Raw genomic sequence first — 23,444 nt, 5'->3', positions numbered from 1 at the left:
TTTCTGTTCATCGAACACTGTACCCGCGCAGAAGGCGCAGTCAGGGGACTCGCCGTGGATCACAGCCAGGTCCTGCGGCGCATGCCAGACAAGCTGTGGCCTTCAGCGGCTGACAGCTGCCGCCCTAGAGAGGGATCAGGTGCGTGGCCGAGGCCTGTCCTGAGCCACACGCCGGTCTGACACGCTTCTCCTCCCGTGCGTGCTGTCAGACACGCTCCGAAGCAAAGTCCGAGCTTGCTGTTTTCTTTCTCCACACGCCTGCCACTCCGGTTTGCTTTTCTTTCAAGCTCCCCTTGGCAAAAAGGACAGCTGTTGACAGGGTAGGAAGAGTGGCCACCAGAGCGTGGAGTGATGTATGTTGCTGTCACCGGAAACTCAAATCCACCGTAAGCCAGAACCTGCCCTCACGATGGAAAGAAAAACCTCTGGCTGCAGTTAGGTCATGTCCTTGTCTGCAGGCGGCAGCCAGCCTGGGGGTATCAGCACAGACTGTGCCACAGGGTAGCATTGGCTTGGACTGTGGGGGAAGGGACAGAAGGCAGGCAGGGTCGGAAGCTCTTAGTTGAATCCTTAAAATCAGAGTATTGGCCCATGGAAGGTTCTGGATTTCTAATGAGATTGTTCAAAGTAGGTTATGTTTTCATCTCATTAGGATGTATTGGGTTCATTTCTAGTTAGAAATAATTAGGATCTAGATGTGCCGGTGAGGAGCTGAATGCCGTGCCAAGCTTGGCTGGTGGCGTGCTGGGAGAGCGTGTTGTGTATAAAAAGTCCCAGAGAAGAGGGCTGCGGGTTGGAGTAGAGATCTTGGCTCTGGGTCTTGTGTTTTCATTGTTTAACCTGTAGCCCAGATGTTTTACTAGCTTGGTGGGGATATTTGCTATGAGCTGCTCCCAAGATCGGGACCCGATGAAAATAACTTTACTAAACTGGGCCAGTGCTCATGATGCAGTTCAGTGAGGAAAATGTAGAACTATACCGGCCATCACAGATGTCAGCACAGGCATAAGAAATGGCTAGGAATGAGCAAATGTAACGGAGAATGTCTGAGGATGAGGATGAGGCTGGTGTCCGTCAGCAGCATAGGGACCCATAGGGGTTGTGAGGCAGTGCCCTCCTTCATAACCACTATTAGTCAGATCCCTTCTAGAATACTCTCCAGAATATTTCAGGCTAATAGAGCTGTGGGTAGACTTGGAAACTGACCTACGGATAAAGGAATTTGAGACTTGAACTTACAGGGAGTAACTTAGAACTCGTGAATTTTTTAATACTCTGATTAGGTAGCAGCTCTTCCTAATCCTCAGTGAAGATGGAATTGAGTTTCCACAGCGTTTGCGTAGACACAGGAAAAACCTGTCAGTGGAGGTCGTTGAACATCAGAATGAGTTTTTGAGGGAAGGTTCTGGGTTTCCGATGACGTTTTGAAGGCGGGCTCTGTCTTCAGCTCGTTAGGATGGATTACCCCATTCCACGGTCATCCCTAGTGGCCAGGTGCTGACCCCAAGATACCCACCTGCCTTTACATCCCCTGAGAATCCGTCTGTGGCTGCCTCCTGGGGCGTGAGCTAGTTGGGGCCTCGCAGGTACGCTGACCTGACTGGACTGTGCTTCTTTCTCTCCTCCCCTGCAGTATGAGTTCAAAGCCAAGAACATCAAGAAGAAGAAGGTGAGCATTATGGTTTCGGTGGATGGAGTGAAAGTGATTCTGAAGAAGAAGAAGAAGGTAAGGGGCTCTGACCCAGAAACTAGTGAGGAGGGGGGCAGGGGAGGTGGGCATGGGATGCCTTGTCTTTGCTAGACCGCTCCCTGGACAGAATTCTTCCTCGTCTGGTGAATGGTCTTGCTCAGGGCAGCAACAGTGTTGAGGGGCCGCGGTTGCAGCAGAAGAGGTAGAGGCCAGTGGCCTCCGCAGCCCAACGGCTCCATGTCCTGGTGTCCCGTGGGCAAACAGGGCTCCACCTCCTGCCATCCTTGCATTTTGTCACCTGGACCTTGGAGTCTTGATCTTAGGAAGTACTTGAAATTCAACGTGATAATGAGTCAGAGGGTTTGGCAGGAGGGTGGATGGGGAGGCTTCCTTAGCAGCTGTCGCCTTCTGTCCCGAATCACCCTCAGTCCCCCAGCCCCACTGTGTTGTCCTGTTGCTGCTGCTTCAGCCCGTCTCTCGGAATAGTCCCTCAAGACCCAACCACTGCTGTTGTTCCGTGTGCAGGAAGCCTGGGCTGTAGCCAAGGTGGCGGGGGTGGGGGGGGAATGGAGCCATTTGGGGGGAATTCCTCTGAGCTGAGGTGACACAAAAGAGGGGGCGAATGTCGCTTAAACGTGTGGCTGTGTTTGTGCTACTTGTACGTGTCGTGGGAGAATGATGTTAACCTCTGGGAAAAGCTAGATGTGCGTATTGGCAGAGGGGAGAGTGTATGTTTCCAGAAAGAAGCGGAAAGGGGCTTTGTGAGATTGAGGATATAGGAGGAGTCCTTTTGTTTCTCTGTTTCTTGACTCTGCTGGTACCTTTTGGATTTAGGATGGCCTTGTTTTACACGTCCAGTTGCGGCACCCTCACGCAGGGGCATTGTAGTGCAGAGACCCCACAAGCTGCTTTTGGTTCTGAACCCAAGATGCTGTTAATTCAGGTGGGACTCGAGGTAGACCCTGAGGGTCAGGACTCTAGACGGTGAAGACGAGTACGTAGTCACAGGCGACATAAACTGGGAGAACCAGGTAGTTGAGAGAGACGTGGAAGGGGGGTCGTCTTGCCGGTCCGAGGATGTAAATCTGCTCCGTGTCCTTCTCACGAAAACATGGGCCAGGGTAGGACTGGACACCACTCCATGGCGGGGGCCACTCTGCTTCCGTAGGTCGCCCATTTTTTCTCTCTTCAAATGGACGTTTACAAAGGTCTGCCATGTATTAAAGCAAAACTTGTTCTCTTACGTGCCCTAAATATCTTTAGGGGAGGTTCTAGAAAGTGTTATGGCTATGAGGCTGGAATTATACAGGAAAAAAATAGAATATGATAATACCGTTCGTAAAGAGCTCTTTAAAAATTCACAAGCAGTAGGGAATTTGTAATCGCTTCTGAAATGTTTTTGCCTTGATAAACCTCCACAGTAGGGCCAGAGTCCCCATCTTGTGGTGGGGGATGGGGAGGGGCATTTTTCTGCCCCTCCCCCACTGCACGTGTGTGCACGCAGTGGTTAATCATGAAATTAATTTCATGTCTTTGGAATATCGTCCTCTTAAGAGTCCCTGGGCAGGTGAGTTGCTGAAGCCAGTGAAATAAATCACGGGTGGTGATGGCCATGTGAGTTTAAAAGCGAGAGGTACCCTCAGAAAAAAAAAACACGGGCCCGTGCAACCCCAGCTCATGACTCAGGCAGCCTGAGTCCCAGGCAGGCTCTGGTCTCGTGTGTCAGGGAGCTTTACACAGCCCTTCGTGTGGCGGGGGGCTGGTGGCTGAGGGCCCTTGTGTCCTATCTGATGAAGTAGTGGTTGTGGTGTGGGGGCACTTTCCAGATTACAAGATGCTTCTATGCCCATTACATGTGTCCCTGCATCAGACCTCTTGGGAAGGGCTTGGGGACATGCGGTCAGCTTCCACAGCACCCAGTCCCCTCGGGAAATCAGCCACTCTCACGTGTCCTCACTCAGCGGCTTCCCGGCCGGGTACTGAGCGATCGGCCTTCCAGAGTCCAGGACTTACCCTGGCAGAGATCCAGAGAGGCTCGCGTGCAGACTCGACCACCAGTTCCTGTACTCACTTTGAGACACGGAATGGTTGGCCAGGCCAGATATTCCCATTAGCCTGACGGGCCCGAAAAATATGTTTTCTCTGAGGCAAGTGATGTGGGAAGGCACGTGGTTAGACGTGGTTTGGTGAGCATGGAAGGGAGAAATGGAGTAAGTCCACTAATTGTGCGGCAGGAATGTTTCCTGGCCCCTGGTTCCATGATAAATGGGTCCCTTGGATATTCGTAGGGACCTTGTTGGGCCCATGCTGTCCCGGGGTCTGTTTGACAGGCTCTGCAAGGGTCTGCCTTCATCACCAACTTGTGTAGCTTCCTGGCTCACCATCCCTGCCCCTCCCCACTACCCTGGTGAGCTCACACTTCCAACTGACATCATCTGTCGGTTGGCTTCCATCTCACAGTCTGCTGTCGTGGGGCCTATTCTGTCTCCACAGGTGACTTAGTCGACCTCTGATTTGGTCCACGATGATGGCACTATGTGGCTTTGCCCTTAGGGGGCAGTCTTATTCCCCATCTCCCCGGGTCCTCCATGTGTCAGGTACCCTAAGCCACAGCATCGTCCCCAATCTGCATATGAGGAAACTGATGTCAAAGAGCCTTAAATATTTTTGCCCAAGATCACACGCCCCATAAGGACACCTGTGTGCTGAGGTGACACCTGGCAGAGAAGCCAGCTTCCTTCTACTGAGTAATGAGAGCTGAGTTGGAGAAGCGTCTTCCCCAGGGGGCCCGTGGGACCTTGTGACTCATTTTGAAACTCCATCCCTGCTAATTGCTAGTGTGGGTTCCCTCTCCAGCTGGCCTAGACAAGAGGTGATCTAACAGGTCTTTCCTCAATCTGATTCTTTTGATGCCAGGCTTGGGAAAGGGATGCTTCCTGTCTTGTTTTCTCTACCCCTGCCTGGTGTCTGTTTCGGGCATGCTTGTGATTTGGATAGAGCCTGTAAGCACAGCGTTCATTTCTGTCACCTGGGAAGCTGGGTGCACATTCACAGTGGTCAGCCTCTGTGTCCTTTGGTTCCCTCATGGCCGGCCCCTGATAGCTGAGTGCTCACACCACCTCGCCGTCTGCGTGTCTGTCTCTGTGTAGAGAACGGAGAGAGGCCGAGTGCAGATGTGCCACGCTTGTCTCCAAGGAAATGGAACAGTCTGCAGATGTCTGACGGCCATCCTCATCAAGGTTAAGAACTAGAGCTCTTGCCAGTGGCTGAGGGTTGAGAAAAGGTCACAGCTGATAATGAGCCATGGGCACAGTAGAGGTCCAGCCTGACATTCTCAATGGATTCCTCAGTGTCTGGGCTGCCCTCCATGGTCAAAATGTTGACTCGTCCTCTCCGCCTGCAAACACATTGACTTTCCCCGGGTTAGTGTGCATGCTGGAGGGAGCCCTTCGCTAAGAAGAGAAGACCTGGGTCCTTGTCCTGGCTCTTCCCTACCTGGCTGTGGGGTCATAGGCAGGTTATTTTGCCTCTCTGAGCTAAACTATCAAGAGTTGGATCGGGGGCACCTGGGTGGCTCAGTGGGTTGAGCCTCTGCCTTCTGCTCAGGTCATGATCTCAGGGTTCTGAGATCGAGCCCCACATTGAGCTCTCTGCTCAGCGGGGAGCCTGCTCCCCCCTCTCTCTCTGCCTGCCTCTCTGGCTACTTGTGATCTCTGTCTGTCAAATAAATAAATAAAATCTGAAAAAAAAAAGAGTTGGATCAGGTGATTACTTTCACCTCGCCCACCGGGATGCTCTGCGCTGCTTGGGCGTGTGGGTCACCTGTCCTTACGTAGGTCCTGAGAGCCCCCTGGGCTGGAAAAAAAGCAGACCCTAGAGGCCAAGTGGGTTTGTGCATTATTGCCTCCTGATTCTCTCGGGCGAGCTGGGACCTGCTTGCCTGTCTATGCTTGGTGAATAGTGGGATGCTTTCTGCCCGGGGTGGGGGTGGGGATTGCAGAGGAGGCATGTTTTTAGGGATTCCCTGCCCTCCCAAGAACTTCTTAAGGATGGGGCCATTGTGGTAAGCCCAGCACTTATTCAGGGACCTGGCCCGTGTGGTGTGTTTTCAATTATTGTGGTTGTTGGCTCACTGGATGAGTGAGCGTGATTTGTGGTGATGTCCTCAAACTGGGAAGAACGAAGTACTTAGCAGTTGGATCAAATGAAGTCTCGTTTGATACTTGTGGCTCTCACATTCCCTTCCTCTTTTCTGCTCTTGTCCATATGCCCGTTTGAAGACACAAGGAGAGCCTTTCCCAAGCTCCAGAAGGCCTCAATGGGAGTCGTTCACTTCAGTGGTGCTCTCAGCTGGACCTGCTCAGGGGCCTGATTCCAGGACAGACCATAGCTAGATATTTCACGATCATCTCTCACTGAGATATAAAATATATCTTTTCGGTTCTGTTAACAAGCATCTAAAAATGCTGTTGTCTTGAACTGATGCCAGCAGGTAATGAATCTCAATTTCCCTGGACTCTTGGTTGAGGTTTGTGCTGTGAACCCCACTATTAAGGGGCTTTGTCAGCTCCTAATCAGTTCGTTTTCTTCAACTCCCAGCCAGACCCAAGTAATTAGCTTTGCTGTGTATATAATAATGATCATTTATTATAACCCTGGAGTCCCACTACAGTGCTATTTGCTAGGGAGTGCGCTTCCAAATAAGAAAGATTAGTCTTGAACTTCATCCAAAGGGTTTTTCTATGAAAGGATCTGAAAGGCCTCAGTTTCACATGGTATCTCTTGTATTCCTGTAACTGGGTTGAGATCTCCTAAGGCTCTCCTAACATCCTACAAAGGCTCTTTCGTAATCATTGTGTGTCTACCATGTTCAAGGAACTGAGTAGGATCCATAAGGGTATTAGACATGGACCCTTTCCAGCAAAATTATTTTTAATGGCATTATCTGCACACGTGGGTCTACTACAGCTCCCACAGATGTGCATTAGAGTTATTTATCTCTTTTCCCCCATGGGCTAAGCCTTTAGGGGCAGGGACCCTGTCTTCTTTCTAATTCTGTTTCATTTGTTTGGGAAGGTAGAAGAACAGAGGGATTAAACTCGTGAGAGTAATTACATGCAAAGATGGTAATGAGAGCAGCTAAAAATAGTAGCTAACGCTGGTATTGGACACCTGCCATTTGCTGGGCCCGTTTGATGTTCTGTATGCTTATTAATTGGTCATAGCCACTCTGTGACGTAGGTACCGTCCTTAGGCTCGTTTCGTGAAAGAAGATTGAACAACTTGCCCAAGACCTTACATCCCATCAGAGGTGACATCAAGGTCTGAATCGGGTCTGTCTCCCTCAGATAAGTAGGTTCTTCCCACCACTGTGTTGCCGTGTGTCCACTCATCTCTTCAGGCTGCTCAGAGAAAAGCTTCTCTATAGGAAATGCCTCATTAACCCAAGGTCTTTAACTTCTAGCCTGTACTCTGTCACCGGGATAGCACATCGCAGGAGAACTAGTTTCCTGCCCAAAGAGTAGCTTTAGTTATTCTGGAAACAGAGACGTCAAATCTAATTGCATAAGAAAAGTGGCAGGAAGAATGGTAGAACCAGAATTCAGGAGAAAGAACTTCAGCAACGATTGAGTCTGCTCCCATGGTTGGTTGGGTTTTGGTAACAGAGGACAGGAGAGGCCCCGTGACTGTCCCAGGGTCGCCCACACGGATACTGATGGAGCCAGGACCAAACTTGGTCCAGTTTTCCTCCTACCATGTCATGTTTCTAGGCCCCCTTTATCGTCTGCTCATTTTAAAGCACGCATATTAGGAATTATGTACATTGTGTGAGGATTTATGAACACTGTGGTTTTGAAATGTGTTACCTGTATCCATAGGTGATGTCTGAAGATGAGGGATTGCTCTATTTTCAGACAAATCCTGTTCTGTCTGGAAACATGGAGAACTTGTCAAGCTGAGTTAATAAGGCCCTTGCAAGGTTGTGTTGTGTTATGTTATAAGAAGTTTCCACTGCTGCCAGGAGCATGAATAACGGTAAAGCTCACAGACTCCGTGGCATGTCTAGGGAGTCAGTGCCAATACAAATTCTTCCTCCACTTTTGGGTTCCTGGGGAAGAGCTTCGAAGATGCCTTATCCATTTCTGGGCTCTAAGAGGAGACAGGACAGCTAGGATAGTTATCCCAACTTGCTCTCCTGTTCTTGGCACTGTTCTAGGCAGTCCTATCTCTGACCTAGTTCCCACATCCTATTCCCTGCCGGCAGATTTTTGGAATGTCAGAATGGCTGTAACTTTCCCTGGAGGACTGGCCATTTGCACTCATTAGATAAAGGACACGCTTCCCCCATTCCGTAGTCTGCGAGCCCTTTACTATTTGCAGGCGGTGGAGACTGACTTTCTCTGATTATATCACTTGGAGTGGCAAGGAGAACGTCGGGCATGGAGGCGTACGAGTTGGGTTTCATTACCCCCGTGCTAGGTGAACTTGGGGGGGGGAGGGGGGAAGTAATGTCTCTGAACCTTAGTGTTTATCTTTTAAGGTTGTGATCAATGCTGAAAACATGAAGGAAATATTGTAGAAACGTTATTAAATGAAAGGAAGACTTTTCTTCTGTATCCGCTGGAGAGTTTTTTTGTGAGAATAGAAAAGGAAGCAGCTAAAAATGACTTGCCTGTATCTTTTCTTTCTCACTTTGTGTTATTCTAGGTCCTCCAAAAACCAAATGCCAAGACGGGATTCAGTGCCTGTTCGAGAAGGTGGGGAGGCCCTGGGTGAGGCCGGGTAGCTCTCACAGTTCAGTGTGGGGCTGTTTCCAGGTGAAGGAGAGAGCAGGGCAGGAGAGAAGGGTGGGAGACAGTCTCTTAGATGGCGGTGTGCTCTGAGGAAGCTGTGGCAAGGCTGTCAGGGAGTCCTGGAGCCAAAGCCAGGTGCGGGGGCCTCCCATGGCTGCCAGGGATGGGCCTGCCCTGGGCGTCCCTGCACACTCCTTAGCTGGGGGCGTCCCCGAAGCAGGTCCCTCAGCACACTGATGGCGGGTTTCAGAATGCCCCAGGCGGGACCCTTGGTCTTACTCCCTATAATTGGAGGTCTTGGGGCACCTTCAACTTTCTCTCTCCAGGAAGTTTTGACAAGCCAGTAATGTGACGCAGAGCCCTCCATCAAGTTAAGCTGCTCTATTGGTGTTGATTTTTAAAATTACCTTGGCGTGAGGAATTCATAGGGAGGAGACGTGAGGGAAGGAAAGGCATAGAGACAGGTTAGTAAGCTCTAGTTCAGAGGCCTCCTGAAGGCTTAACAATGCTGAGTGTCCCTGGCAGGTGCAGAGGGACATGATTACACACGTACAGGGTGGGAGTCTGGCAGAAGGCTGGAAGTACCCCTTTGGTACTCCCCGTCCACTCCCATTCCTTTCTGTCTGCGGAGCCAGCGAGGGGTTCGGTCTCCATCTCCCCGGGCCTCGCTGCTGGGCCTCACTGTCACCACGCGGACTCTCCGTGGTGCTGGGGAGGCCCCGCCTGAGCCTGGACCTCAGGCTGAAGGAGGCCGAGGACCAGCTCGTTCTGTCCTGCTGGTCGTCCTGTTAGCAGTCAACATGGCTGTGAGGTGCCCTCTGCCTCAGAGAGGGGCTGACAGCTTCGTGTGTGCACCCCTCTCCTTCCCTCCTCTTCCCCTTGCTTCTCCAGGGCACTCCCATCTGGACTTGAAATGTCTTCATTGTCGGGTCTGTCTCGGAGACTATAGCCCATTCAGGACAGTGGTAGCAACACTAAAAATTTCCTCATGCAGCTTCCAAGACTCCCGAGATCTTTATTTCTAAGCATTTAAACAGGAAATGGTTTCAGGTAGAAGCGGGAGCTGTGTGAGCTTCTGGAACCAGAAACTAAGTCTGGCTGTACATAGTCTTCATTAATAACGTCGCTGTCCCATGGCTGAAGCCAACTTTGATGCCTAACTGCATGGCTGCGGTAGGTCATTCGTTTCTCTTCCTGTTTTCCTTCTCTTATTAAGAACATTTTTTTCCCTAAAATTTTTCCCTTCAAAGAATATTTATTTCTGTGTAGAAAAGTGAGAAGGGGGTGATTCGTGTGTGTGGTCTTTGTTTTTGTTTTTTCCTCTGGAACATTTGAAAAAGAGGAGGTCTGTGAAATGGTTTCAGAGCAAGAGAGAAGACATTGTTCCTTAGGTCCACCGGGCTTCCCTCTGAGGGATGCGGTTGATGGTCCCGCACTGATGCTCAGAGAATGGTCACTGGTTTATAAATCAGAACTTAGCTCTCATCTTGACCAGGCTGTAAACTAGGGGACACCATGCTGCGGTCTCTGCACGGCTCAGGGTCTTATTTGAAAGATGGTGGCCTGGAAGGGATATTGAAGTGTACACTTTGCCCCAGGTCCTTTGACTTATCTTGGTAATTTTCTGATCCCTTCATCAATTTAATGGACATGTGCAATGATTCCTGCAAAATCTATGAAGGGATTGGACCAGATTTTAATGCAATTTTCAGAAAAGAAAAGTAAGTAGGTGGAAAGTTGTTTATTTTTTGGTCAAGATATCCTCTAGGGGTGCCGGGTATCCCTTCTAAAAGTATTTTCTGAAATGTTGAGGTTTCGATCAAAAAGCACTTCTCTACCAGAAATGGGGAAAATCTCAAATGCGTAAAAAGAGAGTCAAGAGATGGCACTACTGAGATGACAGTTGTTGGAATTATCTGACAAGGATGTTAGGGCGCCGTCACAAAGATCCTTCCATGAGCTGTTACACTCTTGACACAGAAGTAGAAAGACTCAGTAGAAAGAGAAGAAAGAAGACCCAAATGGAAATAATAGCACTAAAACCTACAACTGCTGAAATACAGTCCAGGTGGATGGGCTCACCATCGAGCAGAGATGCTTTCTCTCCACATGCTGCTAACTGAACTGAATTAAGACCGGGCAGGAATACGTGCCCATAAATAGAAATGTGATTTAATAATAATATTTAATTATTTAGTATTTATATTACAAGTTGCCCCAAATCAAGCCATGTTTGAAATCTGTTTTGCTGTTCGAAGGACTCCCAGGGTGAACATTTATACTGCATGTTTAACACAGGCATCCAAATGATGAGTCACTTTGCCTTGGAAAAATCTCGGTGTGTGCAGTGGAAGCCCCATGTATGCCAGTAGGCGCGTATAGGGCTGCTGGAAATATGATCCACTAGTCCTTGCTGGGCTAAGAGTATCAGCCCTGGAATGCAGAAATGGACGTGTCTCTGCCAATCTGACCACCTATGAATCAGTAAAGGATTCAGGCCAGAGGACCAGGTTTCGAGGGGGACACTGGCAAATGGCGTGGGTACAGACAAGGTCAGCTAGGGTTGCGAGAAGTCTAGAAGCCTGGTCTGGTGAGGACTCTGCTAAGCCGGGGATGATTTAGTACGAAGAAGAGGGCCTGGCCTGGCTGTATGTCTACATCTGGAGGGGTCTCGTTGAGAAAAAGACGCAGGCTCCTTGTTTCAGTGTTTGCGCTGAATGGGCCATTTGTACATGAAAATCTCGCACAGCCGAGCGTGGCCATTCCAGGAAGGCAATTTTTGAAAAACTAGTTCTTGAAGCAGAGTTTTCTTGTCTGAGACAGCGTCAGTGTTGAATGCTTGTAAGCCCGTCGACAGGCCACCTCTGTGGGCTGGATTGGGATTGACTCAGACTTTGGGGAGGAAGGGGCCCGCGCAGGCAGTGCTGTCTGCTGGGCGCGTGTGGGGTTGTGTGTGAGCAAAGCTGCTGGACACATGCTGCTTCATGTCTCAGAAGGGCCTGAACAGGGTCTCCCCTGGGCCCTGGTGGAGGCCTGTCTTCCCACCCCGGTGCTTGGAGGGCCACCACCCTGGGTGCAGAGAGGACTCACGAAACAGCCATGGAGTCCACAAAGGCGTTCTTGCCTTCACTCTGCTTGACCCTCTTTCACGGAGGGAGGAGTGTGTTCTTCCCCGGTTGTCCTGGACAGCCCTACCTCTGTGGCCAAGGCCAGTGCAGGTGCGGCAGAGGTCCCTGTCCCTGCACCTGGTGGTGGGGGGGCGGGCCTGGGAGGATGTGGCGGCTGCTGTCCTGGTGCTTCTTCAACGCCCGGGGGTGCTTCTCACCTCATCAAGCACCTGGGGTCTCTAGGACACCCCGAACCCTCTGTCCTTGTCCTCACGCGCAGCTGCCCTGGGATCTCCTTGGCACTCACAGTTAGGTTCACGGGCATCAGGACTGTCCTCTTGGGTAGCTACAATGTACTAGTAACCTCACCAGGCGGGGGTACCACCTGCTCCCCTCTAAGGAAGGGGGATGGGAGCTGGCTTTCCCACAGCTCTGCCTCCTTCTCCCGTGTGTTCCTCCTCCTGCTTCCACTCCTCTGGAGTGACGTGTAGTCTCTTTTTCTCCCCTTGGTGTTCTCTCCGTGAAATTTTGCTTTGGAGTCCACTTGTGGTCCTCGGAGGGATGGCAGCCTTGGCTCCCACCTGCCCTCTGTGTCCCGGAGGGAGACTCTCCTTAAAGTGCTCGAGGAAGCTGCCCAGACTAGACAGGACATCTCCCACTTGTCCTTTGGAACCCTTAGCCCCAGGCCTCTCAGAAGTCAGGCCAGGAACAGATGCATGTGTTTGCATAACGATTAGTAGCTTACGTGTGCCCTGGTTCTGTAGCGAAGGACAAGCCTAACTTATTCATTTACAGCTTCTTTTATTGCAGAAAAAGGAGTGGACGTGGGATGAGAGCAAGATGCTGGTGATGCAGGACCCCATCTACAGGTAAGAGCCCCGTCCCCCGCCTGCTGGCCCCTGGAACTGTCGGGCTGGTGGGGCCAGATAAATTCAACTAAATTTCTGCTGCTCTTCCCTTCTGGACCTGCCGTTTCTATACATGTAAGTAAGTACAAGAAGCACATCCACGTTTTCTTTCAGGCTGAGAGGGAAATGCTTCTTAGGCTCGATTACACTATCTAGAAATGAAGGAGGATTTCTGCTTGGTGTTTAGTCCTCATCTTTTGGTGGTCATTTGAGACTTTTCCAGCTCGTGTTAGTTTTATCTTGACTGGAATTTTATAATTGCCTATCTGTTCACCCCTGCGCCTTCAGAAACCGAGCGCAGATAAAGGGTTTGTGATCCGGGAACGCAGAAAGTCACACATATAATCCCTAGAAATTGCCTTCAGGAGACCGGTAGGATTCCTCAGAGATTAGATGTGTGCTCCCTGGGCAGAGGAATATCTGGGGGTCACACTCCTGAGCGCCAGGGCCCCCCTCGCACCCACCGCGGGACCTCGATTCACCTGTGTCCCTCTGGTGTCCTGGACTCTGCTGAGCGAGCCCCACCCAGTGCACCCCTACCTCCTTCCTGTTTTCTTCACCGGCAGAATGGGTATCAGCTCTTCCTTTGGGATTTGGGGGAACCCAGAGTCAAATGACTTGCTTCGGTGGGCAAAACGGATAAAGGCTGGGACTCCATTGCCGAGTGGGCAACATGGTGGCCCTGCCTTCTAGTTAGAGCGGTTGCCTGGGAAAGGGAATTTCCATTCACTCAAGGAATTATATGAACGCGAACACCGTGGGCCGGGTGTTGTGCGGGTGACTCAGTGGGTGACTCGAGTGAATCAGTCATGGTCCCTTACTCTTGGGGGGTGTTAGTCTGGAGGGAAGCCCATCACTGAGACGCAAGACCATGTGTCTGACAACGTGAATTTCTTTCTCTGGGTTCCTGTTGTACTTTCATATGTTTGTGGAAACGAGTGTTACCGTGTGTTACTGTCACTTCAAGTCTTTTGCTGGTAGACTATGAGGCTGTTGCAGGTGGAGAACTGTGCCCGACTCACTCCGTATTCCTAGCCCCGAGCCAGTGTCGGGCCCAGATGCATCATTTAATAAACGTGCGATGGGCGGTTGGAGAAATGCACTCAACTAATATCTGAAAATTAACTTAAGTGTTACAGAGATTCACAGGAGGGATGATCACTTTCTACTTGAGTGATAAGGAAAGGCTTCGGGGAGACAGATCGCATCAGAACTGGGCTTGCGGGATGTGAATGGACGAGCCCCTGTCATTCTCCTTTTGTAAAAGGAAGAATTTCTGGGTGTGTTGTTGTTTTGTGTTGTTTTGTTTTCCCACAGTGGCACCGTGCGCATACAAAGCCAGCTCACTGTGAATGCCGCTCGTGGACTTGAATCAACCTTTTCTGGGTTGAAAGAAAAGACTTTCCCCAGAGTTTCAACAACATAATCCATACAGGATATCAATTTTAGGTCTTATAACAGCTTTATTTTGATGTGTAATTGACCTACAAAAACAGAGCATATTTAACGTGATTAATTTGGTGACTTTTGACCTGCGTTCACTTCTAAAGCCATGACCTCAGTCATGATGGTGAGTCTCTGTCACCCCCACAAGTTTCCTCGTGTGCCCACTTGTAATCTTTTCCTCCCACCCTTTCCACTTTCCTGTCCCATCTCCCTCCCTCCTGCCTCCACATGCCCAGGCAACTACTCTTCTCCTTTCTATTGTTCCAGACGAGTTTGTGTTTTCTTAAAATTTTGTATAGAGTCGTACAGTGTGTCCTTTTTCTGGGCCTGGCTTCTATCATTAAGCATGATTATTGTAAAGACCATTACTTGTCATCGTTCGTATCAGTAGCTTGTCCGTTTTTATTCCTAAATAGTGTTCCATTGCACGAGTATAACTCGATGTGCTCAGCCATTCGTGTGTTGGGGACATTTTAGTGTTTCCAATTTGGGGCTGTCACAACAAAAGCTTATATGACTCTTCAATACAGATGCGTATACGGACATACACTTTCATTTTTCTTAGGTGAATACACAGGAGTAGAATGATTACATGGTAGGGTTTTTTTTTTTTTTTTAGTTTTTTTTCTTGGTTTTTTGTTTTTGTTTTAAAAGATTTAATTTATTTGAGATTTATTTGAGATTGAGAGAGAGCACAAGCAGGGGGAGCGGCAGGCAGAGGGAGAGGGAAAGCAGGCTCCCTGCGGGGCAAAGAGCCAAACGCAGGGTTCGATCCCAGGACCCCACGACCATGACCTGAGCCGAAGGCAGACGCTTAACTGACTGAGCCAGCAACGTGCCCCTATTTTTTTTTTTTTTTAAATGAAACTGCCAAACTTTTCCAAAGTGGTAGAACTTCTAGTGGAGTTTGAGACCTCCAGTTCCTTCATATCTTTGCCAGCATCTGGTATTGTTTGTTTTGTTTTGTTTTTAGCCCTTCAAATACATGCATATTAAGATCTCACTGGGGGTTTATTTTGCATTTCCTAATGACTGATGACCTTGGGCATCTTTTCATCTTCCATGCCATTCGTGTATCTTCTGTGAAGCATCTGTTCAAATCTTAATCCATTTTTGATTGGGTTGTTTTGTTTTCTTACTGAATTTTGAGAGTTCTTTATAAATTGTGAATTCATATCCTTTATCAGGTGTGTGGTTTGCAAATATTTTCTCCAGGTCTGGCTGGGCTTCCCTCTCTCTTTTTAAAGATTTTATTTATTAATTAGAGAAAGAAAGCATGTGAGAGAGAGAGAGAGCACAAGCAGGCGGAGCCTGAGAGAGAAGAGAAACAGACTCCATGCTGAGCAGGGAGCCCGAAGCAGGACTCGATCCCAAGATGCTGGGATCCTGACCTGAGCGGAAGCAGACGCTTTACCGACTGAACCACCCAGATGCCCCTCAGTTTGTTTCTTTAATCTGCTACGAGGGATCTATCAAAGCTTTCGTTCTTCCTCCTGCAAACAGGCATCCAGTGGTTCCAGACTCATTTGTTGAGAGATTGTCCCCCACCTGCTGAAGGAGCTCTGGTGAAAATCTGCCCTCCCTTCGAACTCTTTGCTCTGGTCCAGTTGCTGATTTTGATGTCAGAATCCAGTGTCATGTTTGCTGCAGCTTAATAAACATCTCAGGTTCAGTAGTCTGTCTTCTGGCTGTTCTTCTTTTTCACAGATTTTTTTCAATGAGCACCAGTAAGATGTAGCTTTTGCCTTCCCTTTACTTTTAAGAAGAAACATGCTTTTTGGTGTGGGGTGAAAAACGTCAAAGAAATCTTAAACTTTAAGTGTAAGTGTCCTAAGCACATTTTCATGCTGTTGGACAGAACAGAACTCGGCCTGAAAAGTGAAGGCTTCGTGTTTAATTTCTCCTTATTTCAGATTTCACTTCCTTGGTTAACGTGCTTACTTTACCCTTTCTGGTTTAATGGGCATACTTCCCCCCCTCCCAAAGTTAAAAAAACAGCACTGGAGTGGTCGTACCATTATAGAAGTCCCTGTGCCTTTGAAATGCAGTTCCCCTGCCTTGGTGTCTTCTCAGTCTTACTGGGCACTGGAAGAATAATCAGTCCCCCGAAGATTTCTGATCTAGGGGCCAGACATGTAAATGAAAATCCTTTTTAACCAAAGGCAGTAAATTAATTGACCTGAAGCCTTCAGGGGCCAGGCTGGTAGTAGTTCTCTGGTTTTGAGTGTAAATGAGCAAACCAGGGAGGGTCCCCATAGGCTGTCCAGCCAGTCCTCAGAAATGTCATTAATTAACAGGCAAGTAGTTGGTGAGATCAGACATGAGAAGAAGTGTGGTCTGGTTTGGGGACCTTGTCTTTGAGACACGCTTTGATTTTGAGCAAGTCCAAGATCAATTATTCAGGCCTAGCTGGGGAAGGGAGGCAAGGATGCGTGGAGAGCTCTGTGTGTGGTGTTCGCTGTGCTAGGCACCGAGGAGAACAGTGGTTAATCAGTCTGGGTCTCACCAGAAGCCAAAACTCACACCGTGATTTAAACAGAAGAGTTATAAACAATTATTCAGATGTAACAAAACAGTATCTTTAAAATGTAAAGAGTACTCTGGGGGTGCATGGCTGGCTCAGTTGGTTAAGCATCTTGACTCTTGATTTCAACTCAGGTCATGATCTCAGGGTGGTGAGATGGAGCCCCACGTCGGCCTCTGTGCTCAGTGGGGAATCATCTGCTTGAAGGTTCTCTCTCACTGCACCTACTCTCTCTCTCTCTCTCTCTAAGTACATAAATCTTAAAAAATAAAAATATGGGAAGTTAAGTGCCAAATCTTAGAACGTATCCCCTCATACTTTATTTTTGGGAAAGTGGGGTAGAAAAAACCCCTGAGGCAGCATTTCTAGAGGCTTGCAAATACGTGAAAAGAGGCAGCCACCCTAAAAGAGAGCGAAGGCTGAAGGCAGGCTGTCATTTGGGAAGTGGACTATACAGCGAGTCCTCCAGGAGCTTCGTCAGGGGAGGGGGAAGAGTCCGCTGGTCTCTCGGTAGGGAAAGAAGGGAGAACCACGGTGCCACAAACTGGAAATGGGCAGTGGAAACCAAGCAACTGTACGTTTTTAAAAGCGATAATCCCCCTTTGAAGGCAGAAGGACAAGATCCCATGGGGCTTAAAATAGAAGGTTGTAAAAATGTGTATAATTTCTAAGCATTATTTTCCTAATGGAACCAGATACTACCCTAACCTGTAATACACAGGCGGTATCCCGTAATTAGGAGGGGAGATAGACTATGTAGTAACTACTCACCACTGTCATTTTGGGGAGCCACAAAATCTCTCGGGATTCTTCAAGGTCTCCAGTATCCAGGCTGTCCCTGCAAAACCAGATCAAGACGTCCCCAACAGAGACAATCCTGCTTTCTAAGTTCCTGCCCTTCAAACCTCCGCATGCCCAAGTGCCCCCTCCAGCCCCGGCACACATTCCCGTGGCTCCCTTGTCACGGGAACGTGGCAGGGCCCCAGGTACTGGAGTCCTGGAAGGTCCGAGGAGGAGGAGCAGACCTGGATGCTCGTACAACAGGTCTCCTTTGCGCTCTGTGACATTCAAGGACGGCATCTGACATTGTCCGTGTGTTTGTACCATTGAGCTCGTCCCTCAGGAGCCTCTGCGGGGCTCGGAGCGGGAGCTCTCTCCCCGACGTCTGCTGTCTTTTCTCCCCAGCTTGTCTGAGGGATGGGAGTGTTCACGACTGCGGCGAGTCTTGTTTCATGTAGAGATGATGCTTTTATTCCCTCTAGTGCCAGAACATTCCATGGTCAGTGCCTCTTCATACACATGCATGAGTAGGAATTACTCAATTTTACGCATGGTGAAAGTTACGAACTAAGAGGGGAAAGGGCGTATCTTCCATGCTTTCTGGCTTCAGTTCGTTCCCCAGGGCCGCTCTGTAATCCCTTATTCACCCCGGTACTAATTCCACTCTGTGCCGCATCCTTCTCGCCCGCTTCCACCTGTGGGCTCCGTACACCCTCCCTCTCCCTCCGCGATCCCCGTCTTCCATGTCGTGGCCCACCGTGGCTCTGTGCCCTGCCCTCCTGTGTTCTGGGCGTGGCTCCACTTGTGTCTTCCCCATGGGCCGTGGCCAACCCTTCCCCAGCCTCCCCATCTCTCCCTGCCAACATGTTCTCCCTCCCGTCCTGAAATAGCCTCCCTCAACCCTGCCACCCTGTGCAGGAGCACATCTGTCAACCCTCAGCTCTCTCCCAGGCCCGAGTGCCTGTCACCCTAAAGCTCCTTGCAGTTTGACTTTGATTTCCAGCGCTTGGCAGAGACTGCGCCATCCGTGTTTGCTGGCGCTCACCCCACCTCTCCAGACCCCGCACACCTCCTGCTGCTTCTGCAGTGCCCCCCACCCCCTGCCTTTCATTTCTCCCTTATTTTGGTGTCTCTGCCTGCCTTTCCTTTGCTTTCAATCTTACATAGTCTTGTTCCTTCTTTATCTGTTCCCATCCTTTAGCTTTTCTCGGAAGCAGGCTCTGCACAACCTGCCTACCTCGTTGTGGGCTTGACAAAGTCCCTTGAGCTTGGGAAGCCTCAGTATTCACATAGGACTCTGGGCAGCTGGGTGGCTCAGTCGGTTAAGCGTCTGCCTTTGGCGCGGCCCTGATTCCAGGCTCTTGGGATCGAGCCCTGCATCAGGCTCCTTGCTCAGCGGGGAGTCTGCTTCTCCCTCCACCTCTGCCTACTGCTCCCTCTGCTCGTGCTCTCTCTTTCTGACAAATAAATTTAAAAAATCTTTAAAAAGAAAAAAATTCAATCAGGGCAAAAGAATGGCAAATTGCATCATAGTAACTCTAAGTGCGAAGGCAGGAACCACTGTGTTTTGTGCACGGCTGTATCCCTGGTGTCTGCAAGGGGCCACGTAGTAGGGCTCCACAGATGCGACGTGACGTAGCTGGGGCGCCTGGGCCCACTCACTGGTGCTGAAATGTCCATTTCAGGCGGCCAGTAAGCTTCCGTATTTTCTCGGTGGCCTTCTGCTCTGCCCTTCTTGGCAGCCTGAGTTGCAAAGCTGGTAAGTAGCAAATAGCAGAAAACCGAGGGGCCACCAGCATGAGCAAAGCTGGACCTCTGGCTCGGGGTCTCTGTGCCCAGCCTTAGACATCTTTTACACAAATGATAGAAGATGCAATTAGGCCAACTTTAGAAAACGTCACCTAATTAAACTCTGTCTACCGGGGAGGAAATCACCCTGTGGAGGGAACACCAGGGGAATAGAGAAACCATGCCTGGTCCCTGTTCCACTTCTAAGTGACTGCTTACTTTGGAATTCTGTTTCTGTTTCATTTTCTCCTCCCCACATGGGTAAAGGGAAGGCACAAAGGGAATCTGCAGAGCACTGACGAGGCTCTGGTGGGGGAGTGTGGGCAGAGCAAAGCCAGCACCCCTTCCCTTGACCCCTTTCACTGCTACCGGGTAGACCCTGGCCCGGGCCCCCTGTGGGAAGGTCTTGATCTTTCCCGGGGCGCACATACTTCTGAGAGTCTGACGCAACTGGATCCTGTCCCTGGAACAGAGCCTTCCTGTGCATACTTGCAGAATTTTGAATTTGTGGGCACTTTGTGGACCACAGAGGCCTGTGGTTTATCATTTCCAAGGTAAGACCTGCGAGTGCCAGTAATCGTTGTCAGTTATCTGTGAATATTTTGCTTCTCAAGCAGGGAAGGTTTATCATTAGAGGACCTTCTGTAAGAGGATGGGGGGGAAAACCTACCTTGCTTAATAATTTAGTGTTTGAATGACTCATGGGGTTTATTTTGTCAGCCCAAGTGGCATTTGCCCATTGTTTAGAGGCACTGCCTCTTCAGAGCAAACCAGTCTTGTTAGTGGGTTTCCAATCACATAAAGGGGAAGGGAGTTTGCATAGGACAAGCTTTTTGGTACGAGCTTTAGGTGTTTTGGGATTCACTTGGATATGGGAGGGTTGGCACAGGGTCTGCTTGTGACACTGGGATGTAAGGGCCATTGTGTAGTCACCCTTCACTCCAAAGGCAAGTAAAGATTGCCCTTGCTCCAGAGCTGTGGCCCTTGTCTGATGAGTCCTAATAGACAGTGTCTATTATCGTAGTCAGATGCTGTCCCAGCTCATCCCACAGTGGTCCCTTGGGCATTCTAGACCACACATCAGTCCAGACTCTGTGTGTAGTGCCCTGTCTCTCGATTCTGGCTGGGAAGCCCTCTGGGATCCCTCTTGCATCTTGGCATAGTTAGGAAAAGGTGATGCACTACTGCTAAGAAGGGTAGAGCTAATCATGAGCCTGGGCTGCTTTCCTGCTAGCACAGACCTCAGACCGTGGAGATGAGGTTGGCTGGGAGATCCAGAGGGCTCTGCATAGAGTTCAGGAAATATGGGAGGAAAAAAGCTAGGTTGTCTGTGAGTCCCCACAGCCTTTATTGGGAGACCCTGAGAAGCAGCTGTGGGGAAGTTCCAGCCTTTCTCAGTGGGGTGGTCATCGTGATCAAACCATGATTGGTCAAGTCTTCTGGGTTCAGTTACCCGTCTGTCAAATTCTTGAATGAGAATTCCAAGGTTTGCTGCATCCACGAGGAATCCTTTCCTGCTTTCAACCCCACTCCCATGGTGGAGATCTGATTTCGATTCTTCTTTGGACCCCAGGGCTATCTAGTCCTTAAGTTCATCCTGTTCCTCTGTCTTCTGGTTCATCGTAGGAACTACATCTTACTCCTCTTTGTGCTCCCATGACTGCTGTCTTCGTGTAATTGTGCTCAATACATGTTTGTTAAATGGAACTGATTTCTTACTAAATCTTTGCAAAATTCCCAGGAGATGGGTACCTTTTCTATGGACTTTTATCTAGGGTTGATTGGATGGATGGATGGACAAAGGAATGAACCAGCCAACCTGCAGACCTACGTTGAGCACTGAATGCCACCCGTATTTTATTTGGGGAAGGGGATAAAAGAATAAGAATCTTAACATCAAGAACATGCATGACTGTTCAAAAGGCAGCCTTGCCCTTGGGAACACCGAGGATCCAGAAGTCACGTGAGCTTGCTCAGTTCTGCTCAGGGAGCTAGTGAGCCGTGCTGTGGGATTCACCACAAAGCCAAAGCCACCTTTGAAAATAGACTGTCTCCTTCCTCGAGGTGGCAGGAGACGCCAGCCCTGTCCTCTGTTACTCTTGCTGGGGGCAGGGGGAGGGGTGGAGGGAGGGGGGCATCTTTTTCTGTGCATCATCTCGGTCTTTGACTTATGTCTTGTCCAGTTTGTTACCGTTTTTTACTGATAATTCAAAACCATCCGAAGGTGGATGGGAGGAGAGAACCCATAAGAAAGGGTAGCTGTGTTCCTCTTGGCTTTAACAATAGCCTCGATAAAGGGGTCTTTGGAGGGGAAGAGCGAGAAGAGCCTCCGAAAATAACCCCTGATGGGTGCCGTCTGCACGCGAGCGCATCGCTGCCCCGTTGTTTTTGCCCCATTTGTTTTGCTCCAAGCTTTTCTTGCCAGGATGTCTCCTCTCCCATTACCTCTTAATCGTTAGGGGGTCCTGACTGTTGGGGCTGGGGTATCGCGGGTGCGTGTCCTTCCTGGAGGAGCTGTCCTGGCGGCGGGCCAGTGGTCCCATCTGCTCTGTCGGTCCTGATGTCCAAACACGGGTGAGCACATTGTGTATAAACACAATATATGAACACAAACCTCTATCTTTATGTTTGTAAGAAGTTTTTTGGTGTTTTGTTTTGTTTTGTTTTTTAATATCAAAAGAGCTAAATCCAAATCCCTCCCAGTTGCCTTTGTTCACTGGTGGGAAGGACAGAGCCCTTAGGAAGCAATTAAGTCTGGCAGTTGCCTCAGCTGACGTGGAGGAATTGGACAAGTTCACTGCGAGAGACGGGCGGCAAGTGCGCTTAACCCAGGTCTCAGGAGAGACTGCTGCGTCCCTGCCTGGGCCTCCCACCCACGCTTCCCCCTCGCCCCCTTCATGAATTTCTGGGAGACCCTCTTCCTCCTACCCACCCTCCCCCGCCCCAGCTGCCAGCATGAATTAAGTGTCCATCCCCGTTCTAAGAAGACGGCCGCTGACTTTTTCTGGCTGCGCGTGCTTTCCTTTGGATTCATGTCAACGTCTGGGAGGTGTCCTCGCCCCTCAGGAAAGGAAGGAATTAGCCCGCAGGTAAAATGCAGGTGGGAGCCCTTAAAACAGCCTTCACTTTAACCAGGACACTTGACTAAAAAAATCTTCCCAAGCCCTTGCCTCAGCCGCAGACGACTCCTACGCACACATCAGGACGGCCTGGCCGCCAGGATGCCCCGCCACAGAGAGGGCGACCAGCCGGGGCAGGCCCAGCGCAGCGCTGGTGGCTTCGGAGGGAGTGCCCTCCTGACTGTCTCCCCAGACCGGCTCTGCACCCAGACCCCATCCCCGGCTGTCTTGTCTGCATCTGGAGACGTTTTCCCTCTCTTTTCCCCTGGATCTTGAGGCTTTTTCTGTTTTGTTTCTTCCTTTTTGAGCCTATAAGTAGGCTCAGGTTTTGCCATCAATAGAGCAAAGGCACTCCCGGAGCCTGCCTTCTTAGCTGTCCTTTCCCTGCCAGACTCTTCAGGGTAATTGCTCTTGGGCTGTGTGTTTCCAAAAGCCCTGCTCGTTGCTCAGCTCATTAGATCGGGGCTTCTGCGCTCTGCACCAAGCCCGCCCTGGCCGCCGTTGCCAGGGATGTCTGACTTGCTAATCCCTGGCGTTCCGCAGCCTCCTCCTCACCTTCTATCCCTCCAGGGCACTGAACACCGTGGACCTTCCCTCCTTCTGGAGACTCTCTCCTCCCACACTTGTGTGCTGGTTCCTCGTGTTCCTTCTCTTCTGTCCTCGTCTTTTCCTGCTGTGTTTTTTGATGGCTTCCCCTCTTCTGCCCTTTGTTTCAGTCAATACCATTACCAGGATTCTCAGTGAGCCTGAGAATTCTCTTCCTTCCCTGCCTGTTACGAGGAGGGATCTCCTGCTTCCCATGGCTGCCGTCGCCCTCTGGGTCCTGGTGGCTCCTAAGTCTGGGCCTCTCTCCTGATCGCTTATTTCTACTTATCTCACCGGAAGGGCCGTCTGAGTGCTTTAGTCACCCCTGAGCGTTGACATGTTCAACACCACTTCCCTGTGCCCTCTCCTTTTCCTGCTTCTGTGTCCCATAATCTAGTTAGTGTTTTGTCTGCCCAACTCAGAATCTTCTTCCTCCTCCTCCTCCTCCTCCTCATGTCCAGGGAAATGGCTCTGGAATCCATGTCCTGCGACCCGTCATCACTGCTGCTGTCTTGGTTAGAGCTTCCCCTTTTCTTGCCTGGACTTCGGGCCCACCAGCCTGGTTGCCCAGACCGTGCAAGGCCCAAGTCCAGGCTGCATCAATCCCTCGCCCTGTGCTTGGCATCTGACTTCCCAGTCCCATAGACTGTTCGTATGTCTGTGGATGAGAAAATGAAAACTTGACCACTAGAAGGCTTGCCCA

General features: G+C 50.0%; 1 protein-coding gene across 7 annotated transcripts in view; it reads left to right on the top strand.

The window, feature by feature from the left end:
• Positions 1-23,444, top strand: part of NOS1AP (nitric oxide synthase 1 adaptor protein) — a 260,575-nt gene that overhangs the window by 185,707 nt on the left and 51,424 nt on the right. For 4 of the 7 annotated variants that reach the window (XM_032845449.1, XM_032845452.1, XM_032845454.1 and 1 more), the window contains 2 exons: positions 1,634-1,726; positions 12,387-12,460. In XM_032845449.1, the coding sequence (XP_032701340.1) occupies positions 1,634-1,726; positions 12,387-12,460 (167 nt within the window). The remainder of the gene's footprint in view (positions 1-1,633; positions 1,727-12,386; positions 12,461-23,444) is intronic. The other 3 variants (XM_032845457.1, XM_032845450.1, XM_032845453.1) reach the window with 2 other exon arrangements.

The sequence above is a fragment of the Lontra canadensis genome, unplaced genomic scaffold (genome assembly GCF_010015895.1).
Source record: "Lontra canadensis isolate GAN:19392208 unplaced genomic scaffold, GSC_riverotter_1.0 scaffold164, whole genome shotgun sequence".
Taxonomy (NCBI): Eukaryota; Metazoa; Chordata; class Mammalia; order Carnivora; family Mustelidae; genus Lontra; species Lontra canadensis.
The sequence above is the reverse complement of the archived record's forward strand: the minus strand, read 5'-3'. Positions and strand labels throughout refer to the sequence as shown.